Source organism: Elephas maximus, chromosome 4 (genome assembly GCF_024166365.1).
Source record: "Elephas maximus indicus isolate mEleMax1 chromosome 4, mEleMax1 primary haplotype, whole genome shotgun sequence".
NCBI classification, from domain to species: Eukaryota; Metazoa; Chordata; class Mammalia; order Proboscidea; family Elephantidae; genus Elephas; species Elephas maximus.
The window spans coordinates 190,127,160-190,144,801 of record NC_064822.1 but is presented as its reverse complement, the minus strand read 5'-3'; the positions used below and the strand labels follow the sequence as shown (position 1 = coordinate 190,144,801).

General features: G+C 54.3%; 1 protein-coding gene across 2 annotated transcripts in view; it reads right to left on the bottom strand.

Annotated features, from left to right (window-relative positions):
* Window positions 1–17,642, bottom strand: part of FBLN1 (fibulin 1) — a 109,391-nt gene that overhangs the window by 55,621 nt on the left and 36,128 nt on the right. For both annotated transcript variants that reach the window (XM_049884653.1, XM_049884654.1), the window contains exons 9-14: window positions 12,395–12,538; window positions 11,038–11,166; window positions 9,928–10,053; window positions 6,415–6,534; window positions 4,790–4,921; window positions 3,004–3,127 (exon numbers count right to left, since the gene is read on the bottom strand). In XM_049884653.1, coding sequence (XP_049740610.1) covers window positions 3,004–3,127; window positions 4,790–4,921; window positions 6,415–6,534; window positions 9,928–10,053; window positions 11,038–11,166; window positions 12,395–12,538 — 775 coding nt within the window. The remainder of the gene's footprint in view (window positions 1–3,003; window positions 3,128–4,789; window positions 4,922–6,414; window positions 6,535–9,927; window positions 10,054–11,037; window positions 11,167–12,394; window positions 12,539–17,642) is intronic.

Below are 17,642 nucleotides of genomic sequence, written 5' to 3'. Positions count from 1 at the left end.
GGTGAGGTCACCACCCTCATTTTACAGCTGAGAAATGGGAGGCCTCGAGAATCTCAGGAACCACGGTCTTGTGCTGAGCTGAACCACAAACCCAAGTGAGCCTGACTCCAAAGTCTCAGTCTCTCCAGAATGCCACAGCATCTCAAGGGGGCCCGCGTGCTTGGGAGAAAGGCTGTCACTACACAGGGGTCCTCGCACCTCCTCCTTCTCCGCCCCCTTCCCCAGCCTCTGCTCACGCTGGCCGCTGAGTGGCACTAGCGAGCAGCAGCTCCTGTTAACAAACAGATGTAAAGGGGACTTGCTCATAATGGCCGGGATTGCCATCTTCTCTGGAAGGACAGGGTCAGAACGTCACCCTCCCCCTCGGCTTTACCAGGGACAGAGCCCAGCTTCCAGTCTGTCCGTATTCAAGAATGACGGAGTCTCCGCTTGACCTGTCCCAATGGGGCGGATTGATGAATCCATAGGATGGGGTCAAGTCAACACCTGGCGCACGGGGCCACCTCCCCGGGTAGAAATAGAGCACTCAGGTTTCCCCCAACCACCCGATTTCATTGCTCCATTAACCCACATCCATGGCCCTGCTCCAAGCTCACCCTCCTCTGCCCTCCCCACACTGCATTGCTGGGACTCTTCTGTCTCCACTGGAACCCACGCCCACACCCCAGTCCAGTCCTGCCATCCGTCCAGCCCCCTCTGCCTAACTCCGCTCCTCCTTCCACCTTCATTCAACCAGTGCCGACTCCCTGCAGCCCCCTCCTCTCTTCCCCTCTCCTCCCTCAAGCCAGGCGGGGCACCCCCTCATCTCAGGAACACTTAGGACTCTCCGCTCACTGTTGTTTTGCCACGCTCCCAGAGGTCTCCAAGCAGGGAACAGGGCCTTTGCCAGCCCATCCTCTAGCCAGGTACATGCACACAGTAAGCCCTCGGTGAATGTTTCCCAAACAAACAAGTAAATGTTTTCCTGCACAGAGTAGGCAGTGTAGGCCCCCACAGCACCAGCCAACACAAGGTGGTGGAGCTGGTTCCACCGATTTAGGCCCACCACAGCGTGCACAGAGGACCTGCCCGCCTCAGGCTTGGGAGAGTGTGCAGCCCAGCGCAGGGGCAGCCTTCTCCTCTCTTGGGCTGTTGGCTGTGCGTGAGTTAGATATCAAGTCACAACAACAGCCCGTCTTCCAGAAACCTCAAACCCAGGCACCAACAAAGGCCTGGGAGCGAGCTAGCTAGCTTCCCAAGACGAACAGCCACACAGCCTCAAACTGGGGACAGGGAACCTGGATCAGAGGAGCCCCATCACTGCCCATGGGGTGCTGTTTAACCTGCAGGCTATTTGGAATGCCACCCACCGTAGACCTGGCTCTGAAGTGGCTTTTCCCTCAGCCAGGCCTGGAAGGAAGCGAGGGGCTGGGTTCTCGAGCAGACAGAGCACCTGCCAGAGGAACAAGCAGGCCTGAGGGAGCGGAGAAGCCAGCGGTGAGCACCCTCAAAGCTGGACAAAACATAAAGGCTGCAAGGGAAAAAGGGGACGTCTGAGGCCCTCCCACTCCACCATTCGTCACTGGACGCCAGACCAGAGCTACGAGCCAGGGCGGCCACTCCTCAGCCAAGCAGGGGCACCAAGGCAGAGTCAGCCTGGCTCCCCATCAAAGGTGGACACTGACCTTCAGGAGGAAGCGATCAAACCAAGAGCCCACAGACAGGCTCCAGGTCAGGAGGCACGTGAGGTCTCAGAGATGCATTGCTGGGTGGATGGAGCTGTGATCACCTAGGTGCGTACTGGCTCCAGACCTTGGAGGTGTGGTCACATAGCTGTGTGCTGGCTCCAGACCTTGGAGGTGTGGTCGCCTAGCTGTGTGCTCACTCCAGACCTTGGAGGTGCGGTCGCCTAGCTACGTGTTCGCTTGAGTCCTTGGCAGTGTGGTCATCTACGTGTGTGCTGGCTCGAGACCTCGAAGGTGTGATCACCTAGCTGTGTGCTCGCTTGAGACCCTGGAGGTATGGTCAACTAGTTACCTAGCTGTGTGCTCGCTCCAGACCTTGGAGGAGTGGTCACCTAGCTATGTGCTCACTCCAGACCTTGGAGGAGTGATCACCTAGCTGTGTGCTCGCTCCAGACCTTGGAGGTGTGGTCACCTAGCTGTGTGCTCGCTCCAGACCTTGAAGGTATGGTCACCTAGTTACCTAGCTGTGTGCTCACTCCAGACCTTGGAGGTGCGGTCACCTAGGTGGGTGCTGGCTCCAGACCTTGGAAGTGTGGTTGCCCAGCTGTGTGCTCACTCAGGGCACTTCCAGGGGAACCTTTTGTGCTGGGGGAGCAGGCTTACAAGCCACACCTGAGATGGGTGCCCACCAAGGAACTTTTCCTGAAGCAATTGCAATGGCCCTAAACAAACCATCTGAGACTCACTGAGTTAAATTAGGGGCGGGTGCTGCAGTGAGAACCGTGCCTGCAGGTTCCCCTGAGGAAGGGGCTCCTAGGCACCCCCACAGACACCAGTGGCCTGGGGAGAGTGAGCTTACAATGACATATAGCCACACAGTCCCAAGTTTAGGGCACAGAAACTTCTGGGCTGTATTCACACAGGTAGAACAAAACCTGGCTTCCAGGTAGGGTCCCCTAGTAGTGATGCCCCAATAAGTCAGGAGGGCTAACAGGCTCACTGCTGTCATGGAGCAATCACTGCCAGCCCATTAAGCAGACAGCACAAGTTCTGGCCCCGGCTTCTTAAAGGTAAAGAAACTGAGGTCCAGCTTCCACACTGCGGACTGGGCCGTGGGTCCACCTGGATCTGGCACAAGCGGGTTGGAGCACAGCCTGCTGACCTTGGCCTCAGTCAAAGGTACCACCTTGGCTTTCTGAGACAGTCTCACCTGCGTTCAGGAGTCTGAGGACCAGGGGTAAGCTGATCATCAAATTTCCTGAGACCCCGGTGGGAGGGCCTGGAGCCGAGCTGGCAGGAAGGCCGCGCAGACAGACAGGCGCGGGGTCAAGGGACTTACGTATCTGCGGAGCGACGGTAGTTCTCTGGGCAGTCAAAGGACAGGCAGCGGAATCCGCCCTGGATGTTGAAGCAGGTCTCGTTGATGGAGCAATTGTGAATGCCAGTTACACACTCGTCAATGTCTGTGAAGGACCCAAAGGCAGTATGGTGAAGGCCAAGGCCACAGAAGCTTCCAGATGGCAGACGGAGGCATCAAGCCCTCCCACCAACCAGGGTCAGACAGGGGAATTCTGTCACTGTTGTCTGCCCCCAGTGCCCACTCCTTGGAGCAGCACCCTGGCCAGTCTTTGGCTTAAAGGCATTTATATTTATGGAATATTCCTTTATTGTTCACAATCCCTGGGATGAGTCTGACAACGATAACAGCAAACAGTGCTTAGCAGGAATTCTCACAACTCTTGAAGCCAGCTATCATCCTCCTCAATTTAGGAGGCGTCCAGATTTTTAGAGAGGCTATGAGACTTGCCTAAGGGCACACGTTTTTTAAGTGGCGGAACTGAGCTCAGAATCCAGGCCAGCTGGCGCCAGGGTGCACGCCTGTACTACCTGGCACCCCTCATGCGACACCTGAGGTGCGTCACCCTGACCTGCGAGGGACCAAGCAGAAGCTACCAGCCCCCACATTACAATGAGAAAACGAAGGCTGAAAGGGGTTATATGTACTGGCCAGTGTCCCCAGGGAGGATGACCATCGGGACGGCCTGGAACCATAAAGAGAGGACCCTGGAGATGGGGAGTCATCACCCTTCTCACAGACACCCCGGGACAGCCGGACAGTGGGGTCCAGGGAATGTCACCAAGCTCCAGGGGCATCGGGTAAGAGATGCCACAGATAACACCCCCTATCTCAAAGGTCACAGCTGAGGAACGTCTTTTTTCTGTGTCTGGGCAGACGCAGGCCTGAGGCTGCGGGGAGGAAGCCTGGCCAGGAGCAGGAAGGGCGTTTGCTCCCCAGAAACAGAAAACACAACAACGCCCACCTGGAGGCCCAGGTGAGTGTGCATCCTGGCCCCGCAGACACCCAGGCCCTTGTCTGCCTTTGACCAAAGCCACCCTCTGCGTGACCCACATTCGCAGAACACGGGGGCCTCAGAGGCCCTGGATCAACAACCCACGTGCAGCTCATGAGGAAGAGGCTGGATGACTCCAACCCCTCCGACTGATTCCATTTCCTGGATTCCGGAATCATCCATTTTCATAATATCTGTTATCAAGCAGAGTTATAGGACACATGCTGAGGCCACAGTGTCCTTCAGAATGGACGCCCCTGACCCTCCCTCATTAGCTTGTGTGGGAGCTGACCCCCAGCCTGGCCGGACGCTCACAGCCATTACTGCCCATAAACACCGGGTCCAAGCTCAATGTTCTCACAAACGTGTGGGCCTACCCATCTGCCTGCCTACTGTGTGGTCAGCCCCTCAGGACAGCAGCCTCTACCATCTGGCTCAGTGCTTTGCCCTTAATGCTGGGCCCAGGGCCTGGCCCAAAGCAAGGGTTTGTGGAGTGCCTGAGCGAGCAGGCAAAAGGCTGTGGAAGGGGGTGTCCAGGTTCCGATTTCTAGTCAGGCCTCCTGCTTCCTCCTTGGTAGGCATCTTCCTAGAGGCTGTCAGCCCCGTCCTGGCCTCCAGGTCTGCTGGTGGCCTCCGTCCCTGATGCACCCTCATGTGCATGACCCTGGATCAGAGAAGCACGCCCCCAGCTGGAGGCCGCCTGGCCGCAGCCCCGCCCACCACTGCAGAGTCCCAAGGATGGCCTGAGTGATCCCTGAGTACCACCATGCTCACCTTGGCAGTTGCGGCCGTTGGGGGCCAGCCTGTAGCCAGACGAGGGACAGCTGCACTGGAAGCTTCCGGGGATGTTGATACAGCGGTAGGAGCAGATGTGGCCCCCGGTGGGCAGGGCACACTCATCGATATCTGCAATGGCAAAGCCCGCCCTCGTTATCCCGTGTCTGGGCCCCTGGCTGTGGGCCCTGCCAGGGCTTAGGCGGGCAGCATAGGACAAGAGGGACACAGGAGGCCTCGAAGTGCTAGAGCTTAGCAGTAGCCTCAGACATCATTGGGTCAGAACGGAAACTGAGGCCCAGAGAGGGCAGGACTAGCCTAGGGTCATACAGCAAGTTCAGTGTGAAGCATGCATATGTGGGGGGGACCAAAGGCAGGGCAGACAGTGGGGAAGCCAAAGGGCTTCAGAATGACACACAGAACAGGCACCCTAATGCTAACTGTTGTAAATTTGCTAAAAAAAAAACCCACTTCTTCTTAAGTCAATCACAAAAGGACAAATACTGTACTGTCTGATCCCACTTACATGAAATATGTAGAGGAGGCAAACGCTTAAAGACCAAAATTTATCAGTGGTTTGCAGAGGCGGAAGGAAGGGAGAGAGGGGTGTCACTGCTTAGGAGACAGACAGTGCCTGTTGAAGGTGATGGGAAATCTGGCAGCGGATATCGGTGATGGTCACCTACCAAAATTAATGGAATCTGTGACACTGAATTGTACATGTAAAAAATCCTGAGTTGGCAAACGCTGTGTTATGTAGTTTTACCACACACACAAAAAAACTGCTAAGACATGACGCGAAAATAGCACTCATCAAAAGGACGTCTGCCTTGAGCGTTGTGCTCCTGTAAAGAACTATCCATATCAAATACGACCACAGCCACGGGAAAGGTTAGAGAAGAACCTCAGGGGGCAGGCAGTTAACAGTCATGGTGGAGGAACAACTCGGAAAAGGAGGGTGCGAACGGCCGCACAGCTGGAAGACTGTCCTCGACAGCACAGAATTGTACAGGTAGAAATCTTTGAATTGGGCGTGTTCTGCTTGTACATTTTCACCAAAAACAAAACAAAAAAATAATAATACCAATCATCATCATAGCTGCCCTCGAAGCACCTATGGTGGCTTTTTATCCATTATCTGCACTGAAGTCCTCATGTCAGAGAGAAGGAAACAGGCCCAGCTCCGAGAGGAACATGAAGGAGACGCTCACCCCTTGTCAGAGACAAGGAAACAGGCCCAGCTCCGAGAGGAACATGGAGGAGACGCTCAGCCCTTGGCCCCATGCCCCCAGCCAGCCCTGGGATCCGGGCTCCGGAGGCCATCATGTTAGAAGGGAAGCTGAAGCACACCCAAGCACCATCAGTGCTATGTGTTTACGAGAGAAAAATCCAAGGAGTGGGCTGCTTCTTTCCAAACCCCACTCAACAATGGGCTCAGTGTGTCCCAGGAAAACTTAGCTGGAACGAAGAAACGAAACAGCTGCTCGCCTCAAAGGGTGGGAAGCAGAGGAGCCACCCAGGGGACTCGTGTCCACAGAAGTCACAGCAGATGCGTTCCCATAGACACTGAGATGAGGAGCAAGGCCCAGGTGTGCATTCCCTCGGCCCACAGGGGGCACCCTCACCTTCACAGGTGACACCGTCCACATCACTGAGCTGGTAGCCCCGCCGGCAGTAACACTGGTAGGAGCCGTAAACGTTGGCGCACTCCTGGCTACAGGGGCTGCTGGTACACTCATTCACATCTGAAAGAGAGGGGTCGCCCACGCTCACCACTCAGAGCCACAGCCCACATCCCAGCCTCCAGGGCAGCCAACAGCACTCCTGCTAGCGTGGCAGGGACAGGGTGCCCCTGTTATGGATTGAGTGGCGTTCCCCTAAAACACGTGTAGGAATCCTAACCCCTGTACCTGCGGCAGTAATCCCATTCGGGAACAGGTTTTTCTTTGTTATGTTAATAAGGCCATGTCAGAGTAGAATGGTTCTAAACCTAATCACTTTTGAGACACAAAAGGAGCAGATTATGCACAAAACCAAAAAAAAACCAAACCCACTGCTGTCAAGTCAATTCCGACTCATAGCGACCCCATATGACAGAGCAGAACTGCCCCATAGAGTTTCCAAGGAGCACTTGGAAATTGACACGAGGATTTCCCCCAGAGCGGACAGAGAGCCTTCCCCTAGAGCTGGCGCCCTGAATTTGGACTTCTAGCCTCCAGAACTGTGAGACATAAACTTCCGCTCATTAAAGCCACCCAACTGTGGTATTTCTGTTACAGCAGTGCCGGGAGACTAAGACAGTCCCCCTCCACCTCCCTCAAGTTAACACACACCGCACCCAGAGAGGTGGGGTCCTGGGGTGGGGACTTGCCCGAGGTCACCCTGAGGCGACTTGACCCCACGGCCAGCGAGTGTGGAATATCTCCACCCCCACCACTGCCCACTTCAAGTCAACCCATCTCCCACCAAGACATGTCACAGCCTCCAGCCCCGGTTCCCTCTGATCCCCAAGTCAGCTCTGGCTCTCAGCAGAAACCTGGTCCTGTCCTCCCCACTCCACCTTCCACACGGTGTCCTCAGCAGAAGACAGCACACGAGCAGGCCCTTCACGACTGGCCGGTACACCAATGCTCCTAATTCTCCAATGCTCCCAGCCGGGCTAGTGGCTTCCCACACCTAGAGCAGGGGTCGGCCAACTACGGCCCCCGGGCCAAACCTGCCCCACTGCCTGTCTTTGTAACTACTGTTTTATCAGAGCACTGCCATGCTGAAGCATTTACTCGCCGTCCATGGCTGTTTTTGCGCTACAACGGCTAGGCTGAGTAGTTGCATTAGAGAGTATATGCATCCTTCAAAGCCTAAAATACTCACTCTACGGCTTTTAGAGGAAAAGTTTGCCAGCCCCTGGCCTACAACTCCCTTCTCACGTTTATGTCCTGCACACTCTTAGCAAGACAGGAGGGGTGGGCAGCCAGGAACACCTGCCAGCCTCTCACCCGTGCTGCATCCCGCCGGCCTCCCCTCCCCACGTCTGGCCTGGCCTCCGCCCGCTCACCTCTGCCCGAGGTTGTTTCTCATCACATTTTAGAAACGCCGCCCGAAAGCAGGAACTGTCTTCTTGCTACGCAGCCAGTGCAGGGGCTTAAAAAATGCTTACTGCAGTGACGCAGCAAGGCTGGCCAGACCCCTGGCTTCGTGCCCACGATACTTTTTGCTAACATAGATACGTATGAATGCCTACTTTTGGGCCATTGATGAGGGCCCAGCTACAACGCCAGCCAAGAATGATAACAGCAATGATAACGGTAGCCTCCGTATTTTCGGCATGGCCCATGCTGTCCGCGCTGTGATAAGTTGTTCACATGCTTCATTGTGTTGTGTTCCACTACCCCCATTTTACAGATGGGCACACTGAGGCCCAGAAGTGTCAAGTTACTTCTTAAAGACCATACAGCTAGAAAAGAGGACAGCTGGGATTTGGATCTTGGCCTGTGGGCCCCCGAGTGTGAATCTGTTCCCTCCTACTAGACACAGGGTGGATTAGGTCCTTGAGGGCAAATGTCAGAATTTGGGGGGAGTGTAGGGCCCAGGCGGCGATCCTACCACCTGCTCTCAGCACGAGAATTCCGTACACAGTGGCGCATCCTGGCACGTCTCCTATTTGTGATCTCACGAGCAAGGCCTCCTTCTCAGTCCAGAACTTAAGAACCTGCCATGTTTTGGGCCTGGCCACCACAATGCCCAGGACAGGAAACGGTGAGCGACCTGAGGGACTGCCAGGGGCTAGTTAAAGCTCTCAGTCTGCTGATACAAGAACCCAATCCCTGGTAAGACATGACATTCAATGAGCACCTACTCTAAACCAGGCTTTATACTGGACACGCCATTCCCCATCACCTTGTCCCTGCCCCATCAGCCAGAGGAGGTTGATGTTATCACCTGTTTACCCCTGAGGGAACTTCCTAGTGGTGTAAACAGTTAACGTGTGTGGCTACTAACCGAAAAGTTGAAGTTTAAGTGCACCCAGAGGCACCTCGGGAGAAAGGCCTGGCGATCTACTTCTGAAAACCCAGCCACTGAAGAGCCCGTGGAGCACAGTTGTCCCTGACACACACAAGAGTCGGAGTCCACTTGATGGGACAGGTAAACCCCATGAGGACACTGAGGCAGATGGGGTCGGCCACTCCCCAAAGTCACTTAAATAAGTCTCCAAAGTCGTGCTCTTAACCAGACCCCTCATGGCTTCTTCCGTTAGCCCATTAGCCCCCTCTCGCCTTGGAAGGCGGAGAGTATCCGCCCGGCCCAGGGGTCAGGCCAGCAGTCCTCTCCAACACGCAGTTTTTATAGGTGCCTCCCGCTGACAGGTTTTAAGACGAGCTTGGGCAGCAAAAAGGAGCCACTGGGTGGCAAAAATGGTTAACGTGCCCTACTGCTAACCAAAAGGTTGGCGGTTCCAGTCCGCCTCAGGCACCTTAGAAGAAAGGCCTGGAGAACTACTTGTGAAAAATCAGCCACTAAAAACCCCGGAGCACAGTTCCACTCCAACACACGTGGGGTTGCCATGAGTCAAATCGGCTGGACGGCAGCTGGTTTTCTGAGTTTTGGGAAATAAAGGCACATCAGTCAGACCCTAGTGTCTGGGAAGAACGGTGGCTTCCCCAGGAAGAAGGTGGCTAGGTGGGGTGGAGGTGTGAACGGGGTTACTAAGGGCCAGGCCCGGCCCACCCCAGGCCCATCCTCACCTTAGAAGTACTGGCTCCGCCCCCAGACCCACCCCAGGCCCCTCCCCTGCCCATGACACAATAGGTCTGCTTAAGCTCCGCCTGCAGCCCGCCTCTCCTCTGCAGGACAGGCCCCGCCTCAGCCCTGCCCCAGCCACACCTCCACCTCTGCAGGACAGGCCCCACCTCAGCCCTGTCCTGGCTACGCCCCACCTCTGCAGGACAGGCCCAGCCTCAGCCCTGCCCCAGCCACACCTCCACCTCTGCAGGACAGGCCCCGCCTCAGCCCTGCCCCGGCCACGCCCCACCGCAGCTCTGCCCCAGCCACACCTCCACCTCTGCAGGACAGGCCCCACCTCAGCCCTGCCCCGGCCACGCGCCCAGCGTCCCAGGCCCACCTGCCCCGCCAGCCCTCACCTTCACAGGACCGGCCGTCGGCGGACAGCCGGAAGCCCACGGTGCAGCTGCAGTAGTATGAGCCGGGTGTATTCTCGCACTTGTGGCCACACAGGCGGCCAGGATAGCGCCGGCACTCGTTGATGTCTGCAAGCAGAGGAGGGCCAGCTCAGGGGCAACGCCTCACCACAGCAGCCCCGTGGACCCTGGCCAGTCTGCCCTCCTGCCTGTGGCAGAGCTCCAGACCTCCCCGGTCTCCTTCAGCCTCAGGGCTCAGGCAGAGGGGTGACTCGTCCCAGAACTCAGGCCAGATCACACACGGTCTGCCTGCCTGCCTTCCTGCCTTCCTGCCTGGCACCTGGTAAGGCCCAGCTCCTTCCTGCAGACCCCTGGGCATGTGCCTGCCCCAGTCCCCAGCCTGGTCCCAAGGAAGGTCCACTGGGATCTGACAAAGGGCTGGGGTGGAGACACCACCCTCCCCCAGAAAATCCTTGTTTGGGGTGACTGGCCTAGCTCAGCAGGGTTCCTCCCCTTCGCTGCCCTGGGCTGACCATACAGCTCAGCCATGCGACCCTACAGGTAGGCGGCGAATGGGAAACCACGGACACGTGAGACGTTTGGAGCACCTGCTGCACAGGTGGGGAGTCAGCTCACACCTGGCAGGTGTGGCCACATACCATTGGCAGCGGCAGGACTAAATTGTGGGTCTCCTAACTCGGGGTCTTCTCTCTGGGAGCTGCCCAGATTTGAGATTTTCTGAGGTGAGGAGGGGACAAAGATGGAACCAGAGTTCAAGGCCACTCCACCCTGGTGCTATGGGCTAGGGCCTCTTTGGTGCCCACCTAGCTGGGTCCCCAGGCCCTGAGGTGGCCTGCAGGACACCCACGTACCGGCAGGGACACCCACGGCCCCGTGGAGGCCTCAGGACACCCGTGTACCAGCAGGGACACCCACGTACTGGCAGGGACACCCTAGGCTCCAAGGAGGCCTGCAGGACACCCACGTACCGGCAGGGACACCCACGTATTCTGCAGGGACACCCATGGCCCCTTGGAGGCGTCAGGACACCCATGGCCCCGTGGGGGCCTCAGGACACCCATGGCCCCGTGGGGGCTCAGGACACCCACGTACCCACACAGGTCCTGCTGATGCCATCAAAATAGTAGCCAGCCTTGCAATCGCAGCGGAAACTTCCGGGGGAGTTCACACAGACATGCCCTGGCCCACAGGGCTCCAAGGGCGGCGAACACTCGTCCACGTCTGCCGACAAAGAAAGATGCATTTAAACATAGTGAGGCAAGAAAGGAGGCAACTAGTGTGTTCACCGACAAAGCAGCTCCATCTCCTCCAACACGGATTTCATAGAGCACCTACTGTGTGCGGGCCCCATGCTGGGGAGACAGCTGATGGGACACAGCCCCGACTCCCAGAGATGCCTGCTCTGGCCGCTCAGCAGTGACTCTAGCTAAGGGGACGGGCAATGAGAAAGAGCTCTGGGAGTTACTGGCCGGAGGGGACTCTAGGCTGGCAGGGACTCAGGCAGGCTGGGTGGAGGAGATGTCTTAGCCTTGGATCCCAAGGTAGGAGCCGGTGGGGGCATGTTTTAGGCAGAGAAAATAATCTAAGAGAAAAAAGCCACACAGAGCGGAGGGGAGGGGCTTGTTTGGGGAGTTGTTGGGTGCCATAGAGTTGATTTTGACTTATGGCGACCCCATGGGACAGGGTAGAACTGCCCCATAGGGTTTCCTAGGCTTCCTAAGGGAAGAATATTGAATATACCACGGACGGCCAGAAGAACGAACAAGTCCGTCCTGGAAGAAGTACAGCCAGAATACTCCTCAGAAGCAAGTGTGGTGAGACTTTATCTCACGTACTTTGGACATATTATTAGGAGGGACTAGTCCCTTGAGAAGGACATCATGCTAGGTAGAGTAGAGGGTCGGTGAAAAATAAGAAGGCCCTCAAGGAGATGGACTGACACAGTGGCTGCAACAATGGCCTCGAGCATAACAACGATTGTGAGGACGGCACAGGACCGGGCAGTGTTTTGTTCTGTTGTACACGGGGTCGCTGTGAGTCGGAACTGACTCAGTGGCACTGACAACAACAACAAATGTGAGAAGTTTGGATTCCACACACGGTTTGCACATTTGAAGCCAGCTCAGGAGGACTAGGTCCTAAGAGGCGTCTGTGTTCTGCCAGCAGCGGGCAGCCAGGAGGGCTTCCAGAAGGGCAGGGCGTGGGGCTTTCCTGTCAGGGGGCCTCACTAGGTCTGAATGACACTAGGCTGGGGGCTCTAGAGGGGTTGGGATTCTACTGCGCCAGTCCAGGCAGCAGATGACAAAGGCCTATGTTTGGGGACTGGCAGCAAGCTGGATGGGCAAGTGGGGACGGCTTTGCTTTGTTTCTCTCCTCTCCCTTCCAGAGAAGGGGGTGTGTGCTGGCAGCAGACAGAAATGTCAACTCCAGAGTTTTAAACAATACCAACCAACACATCGGGTGCCCTCGTCGTTGAGGTGGTAGCCACGGCCACAGTTGGGCACATTCTTCTGGCAGGTATAGGAGCCCTCTGTGTTGATACACGTCTGCCCCGGAGGGCACGGAGCACTGATACTCAAACACTCATTGATATCTGCAGTGGGGAGAGATGGGACACCGTGGTCAATTGTGGGGGCTTCTGGAGCCCAACAGGCAGGTCCCCACCTCTTTGTACGACCACCAGCGGAGGCACCACAAGCCCTGGCCCCTAGGCCACAAGGCAGCCCCCACTGGCCTCCTGGGTCTCACCGGCACACGCTGCCAGTTGGCTTCCTTAGACACCACCTCCGTGGCCCCTCTGCCTGCCCCGAGCCCTGAAACACCTCCATTTTTCACTGCAGCCAATGCAAACCTGCCTGCCTGGCTTTTAGGCTCTTCTATGATGATGCAACAAAGTCCCCTCTGAATCCCATCCCCGCCACAAGCTCTGGAGACTCTCCGTCGCCACCCCCAGTTTGGCGATTCCTACACCATCCTGTATTCACGCCCTGTTATGGGTTGAATTGTGTCCCCTGGCAAGATATGCTGAAATACCCTGTTTGGAAATAGGGTCTTTGCAGATGTTATCAGTTAACATGAGGCCATACTGGAGTATGGGGTCCCTAATCCTACATGAGTGTGTCCTTAAAATACAGTAGAGGAGACAAAGGGACAGGCAGACAGGAAGGACGGCCGTGACCTTGTATCAACAAGCTGAGGAGTGCCAGGGCCACCAGAAGCTGGGAGCGAGCCCTGGGACAGATTCTCTCCCTCAGAGCCTCAGAAGGAGTCAACACTGCAGACACCCTGAGCTTAGACTCCTGGCCTCCAGGACTGTGAAAAAACACTGTGAACACATTTCTGTTCTCTTGAGCCACCCAGTTTGTGGTCTTTGTTACGGCAGCTCCAGGAAACCAGTAACCTTACTCCACACTCAGAACTAGGCGGGGAGAAGCTTTGACTTTCTACACTGAGGTTTTGTTTGCTTATTTTAAAATAAATAGACAAAGCACTTAAAAAAAAAAACCCCAAAGCCTGAACTTGGTTGCAAGGGTTGTAAAAACACAGAAAGAGGCACCCCCTTACACACACAAAAAGGCTAGGGTAATGGAGCCTCTCAGAGCCCAACTGTGGCTTTTGATGCCAGCATTGAGGACCCAGAGAAATGACACAAAGAAACCAAGTGCCACCAGGCTGGTCTTCAGCCAACGGCCTCTCCCACCTGCCCTAGGCTTCTGCGCAGACCTCGCTGCCACCTTGATCTAGGGGAGACAGTGAGGGGGCTGTCCCTCTTCCCACTGTTCCTGTGCCTTACCCCCTGCACAAGGTGACACCCTGGAAGGGGCAAAATCAGGGCGAGGCTGAGACTAGAAAATGTCCCTTCTTTGTGGAAATCAGGGCTGACTTGGCAATGAGTTTGTGTTTCCGGCCTCATCTGTGGGGCCCCCCTGAGTAGGCTGCAGGTCTGGGGAGGTCCTTCCTTCTCCCCACTCACTGCCCATCCTTCTCTGCTCCTGTGCTGAGTGATGACTGCTCGCTGGGAGGTGGCTGACCAGGAGACTGACAAGGGGTCACCTGCTGGCCAAGCCTTCCTGCCCAAGACGAAAGTGAAGCTTTAACGGAATAAGACTGGAATTGAGTTCAGATGAGGCCCTTGTCCTAAGGGGCCACTGTTCTACTGGCCTTTAAATATTTGGGGTTGAATATACCTCAATGTTTATTGCAATACTTTTCACAATAGCCTGGTGGCGCAATGGTTAAGCACTTGGCTGCTAACTGAAAGGTCAGCATTTCGAACCTACCAGTGGCTCCATGGGAGAAAAGACCTAGTGATCTCCTCCCATAAAGATTTCGGCCCAGGAAACCCTGTGGGGCACTTCTACTCTATCCTATAAGATCACTATGAGTTGGAATCAACAGGCACACAACAACAACAACATATCTATCCATACAATTGAATACAACTCAGCCATAAAGAGAAGTGAAGTCCTGATGAAGACTACGACATGGACGAGCCTTGAAAACACTATGCTGAGTGAGATAGGCCAATCACAAAAGGACAAATACTGTATTAGCTCACTTACGCATCAAGAATAGGCAAATGTGTAGGTACCAAAACTCACTAGTGGCGGCCGGGGCAAGAGGAAGGGGAGAGGGGGCCCTTGTTTGGGAACAGTGGGTTTCTGTTTGTGGTGAGGAGAAATTTGGCGTCAGTGAAGGGTAAGGGTTGTGCGATAGGATTCGTGTGCTTTGATATCACTAAAAAAGGCTGAACTGGTAAACGCCGTGTTACACATATTTTTACACAACAACGAAAAGAGCAGCTGCCGTCGTGCAACCAACTAAACACCTCATGGGCTTTGTTTATTTTCCAGGTTTGGGGCCTGTTTTCAGGGGACATGCCAGTTGATTGGCCTAATATTGTGTTTAGTGCTTCTGTTCTATCTCCTAGTTCCTTGCTTAGTGCCTGGGGTCTTAAAAGCTTGCTAGCAGCCATCCAAGCTACAACAATAGGTCTCTATTTGCCTGGAGCAATAGGAGAACCAGGAATTGTGTGCTGTGCGGGGGGCCTATCAACGGATAACAGTACCTATGGACGCTAGTGTTAAACTGCTGAATAATCTCCCTCAGCTGGGAAGGGAAACTGAGGGCCAATGGAAACTGCTCGCTAGCACCCTTCGTCCACCAGTGCCCAGTGGAAACTGCTCGCTAGCACCCCTTGTCCACCAGTGCCCAGAGCACAGCCCTGTCATACCTTCGGTAGACATCTGGTGCCCTGCAGTCGGTTCTGACTTACAGCGACCCTACAGAACGGAAAAGAGCTACCCCAGAGGGTTTCCAAGGATATAATTTTTACTAAGCAGAACACCACGTCTTTTCTCCCCTGGGGCCGCCGGTGGGTTCAAACTGCCAACCTTTCGGGTTAACAGTGAATGCTTAACTACTGCACCACCAGGGCTCCCATGAGAGTCAGCAATATTTGGAAAAAATGGAATGTGTGGCTAATTGCCTCTATGAACAACTGCCTCCTTTGCCATGAGACCAGAACTGGATGGTACCCAGCTACCATTACTGAATGTTTTGATCAAAGATTCTACAGCAGAATCCTGATTTAAAAGGGGAAAACCGTGGAACAGAATTTCAAATTCTCACAGAATCCAGAATCTCATAGACTCGAGCCACTGAGGCTGGATGACGCATCCCTCCCTGCTCCCCCCGCAACTATTGCCCTGAGATCATCTTTAAACCTTAAACCGAAACTATCCCCTGAAGTCATCTTTAAACCAAACAATAGCTTAGCTTAATTAGTAACGAATGTCTGCCATGAGCATTGTCCTTTTTTAAAGAATTATCTACATGGGATCCAACTGCCAACAGCAATTAGAAAGGTCAGCTAGGAAGCTTAGGGGCAGCGAGTTTATCTTAAGAACGGTGGAATAATCTGGAAAAGGATAGCGAGAATGGCACAACTGGAAGAGTGTCATCAATGTAACTGGATCGTACATCTAGAAATTGGTAAACCAGCACATGTTCTGCCCTGTGTATATTTTCACAAAAAAAATAAAGTGGAAAACACACACACACACACACATATATACATATTGGGTGGTAAAAAGAAATGTGGGAAAAAAGACAAAGTGCTTTCAATGCAAACTACGGTTTCAGATAAAAGATCAGTGTGCATTTATCTAAGGCTGAGGTCTTGCAAATAAGAAAGAGGTTCGTAGCACCTGGCTCACAGCGGAGCCGGCCTTTAAGGAGCAGTAGTCAGATGCGACTCCATAGCAATGCGTCTGTTTTTGTTTTTAGGTTCTAACCACGGCCCGCCTACAGCTGGGATCAGAAAAGTCTCTCTGACTTCAAAGGCAGGATCCAGAAGCTTGGGGCGAGCACAGAGCAAGGGAAGGCGGGAGCCTATCAGAAGAATGAACAAATCTGTCTTGGAAGAAGTACAGCCAGGATGCTCCTTAGAAGTAAGGATGGCAAGACTACGTCTCACATACTTTGGACATGTTATCAGGAGGGATCTGTCCCTGGAGAAGGACATCATCCTTGGTAAAGTGGAGGGTCAGTGAAAAAAGGGAAGACCCTCCACGAGATGGACTGACAAAGTGGCTGCAACAATGGGCTCAAGCATAACGATTGTGAGGATAATGCGGGACTGGGCAGTGTTTCTTTCTGTTGTACATGGGGTCACTATAAGTCAGAACCGATTCAATGGCACCTAACAACAACAACCCCAAAAAAACATTGCCAACGAGTCGATTCCGACTCATAGCAACCCTATAGCACAGAGCAGAACTGCCCCATAGGGTTTCCAAGGCTGTAATCTTTCTCCCACGGAGAAACTCCGATGGCCAATAGAAACTGCTCTTTAGCACCCTCCTAAAGCGGTGCCCGGGCACATGCCCCACCTGCCATGCCTTAGTTTGCCTCTGAGGGAAGGCCAGTAGCTCTGGACTCACATGCTGGCATCAAAGAGTGATGGAGCCAGGTGCCTAACCAGGGAGACTCTAGGAGAAAAGGGGGGCCCACTCCTGCCTTCACAGAACAGGTCACTGGCCAGGGGCTCCCTCACCCGTGACCCACGCTGCTCCTCCCACTTATGGAGTCTCACCCAGACCTTCTATTTTTACACGAAGTTCACATGTCCTTTTCTTTCCTTTCCCACTGAGCTTCCTCTGATATTAATGGAGAATTTTTTTAAACAATTTTTTAATAGACTAAAATGGCTTGTGGCAGGGAACTACTGTGTATTGAGGGCTTCCCCCGTACCGGGCACTTCACAATCACCTTGTTTAATCTTTGCCTCATGCCTATAAGCCAGATTTTTATTACTCCCATTTTACAGAGGAGGAAACTGAGGCTCGGAGAAGATAAATAAATTGTGTTAGTTCACTCAGTTTAAAACCAGGTGTCCCTGGCTCCATAACTCAAGGCCTTTCATCTACAGTAACTGAACACCAAACCAGCCGCCACCAAGTCGATTCCAGCCCATGGTGACCCCTGCGTCAGAGTAGAAACGTGCTCCATAGGGTTTTCAATGGCTGATTTTTTGGACATAGATTGCCAGACCTTTCTTCTGAGGTGCCTCTGGGTGAACTTGATTTGCCGACCATGGTTAGCAGCAAATGTGTTAACCATTTGCACCAACCAGGGACTCCTTCATCTATACTGTTGCTGTTAGGTGTCATCGAGTCAGTTCTTACTCATAGAGA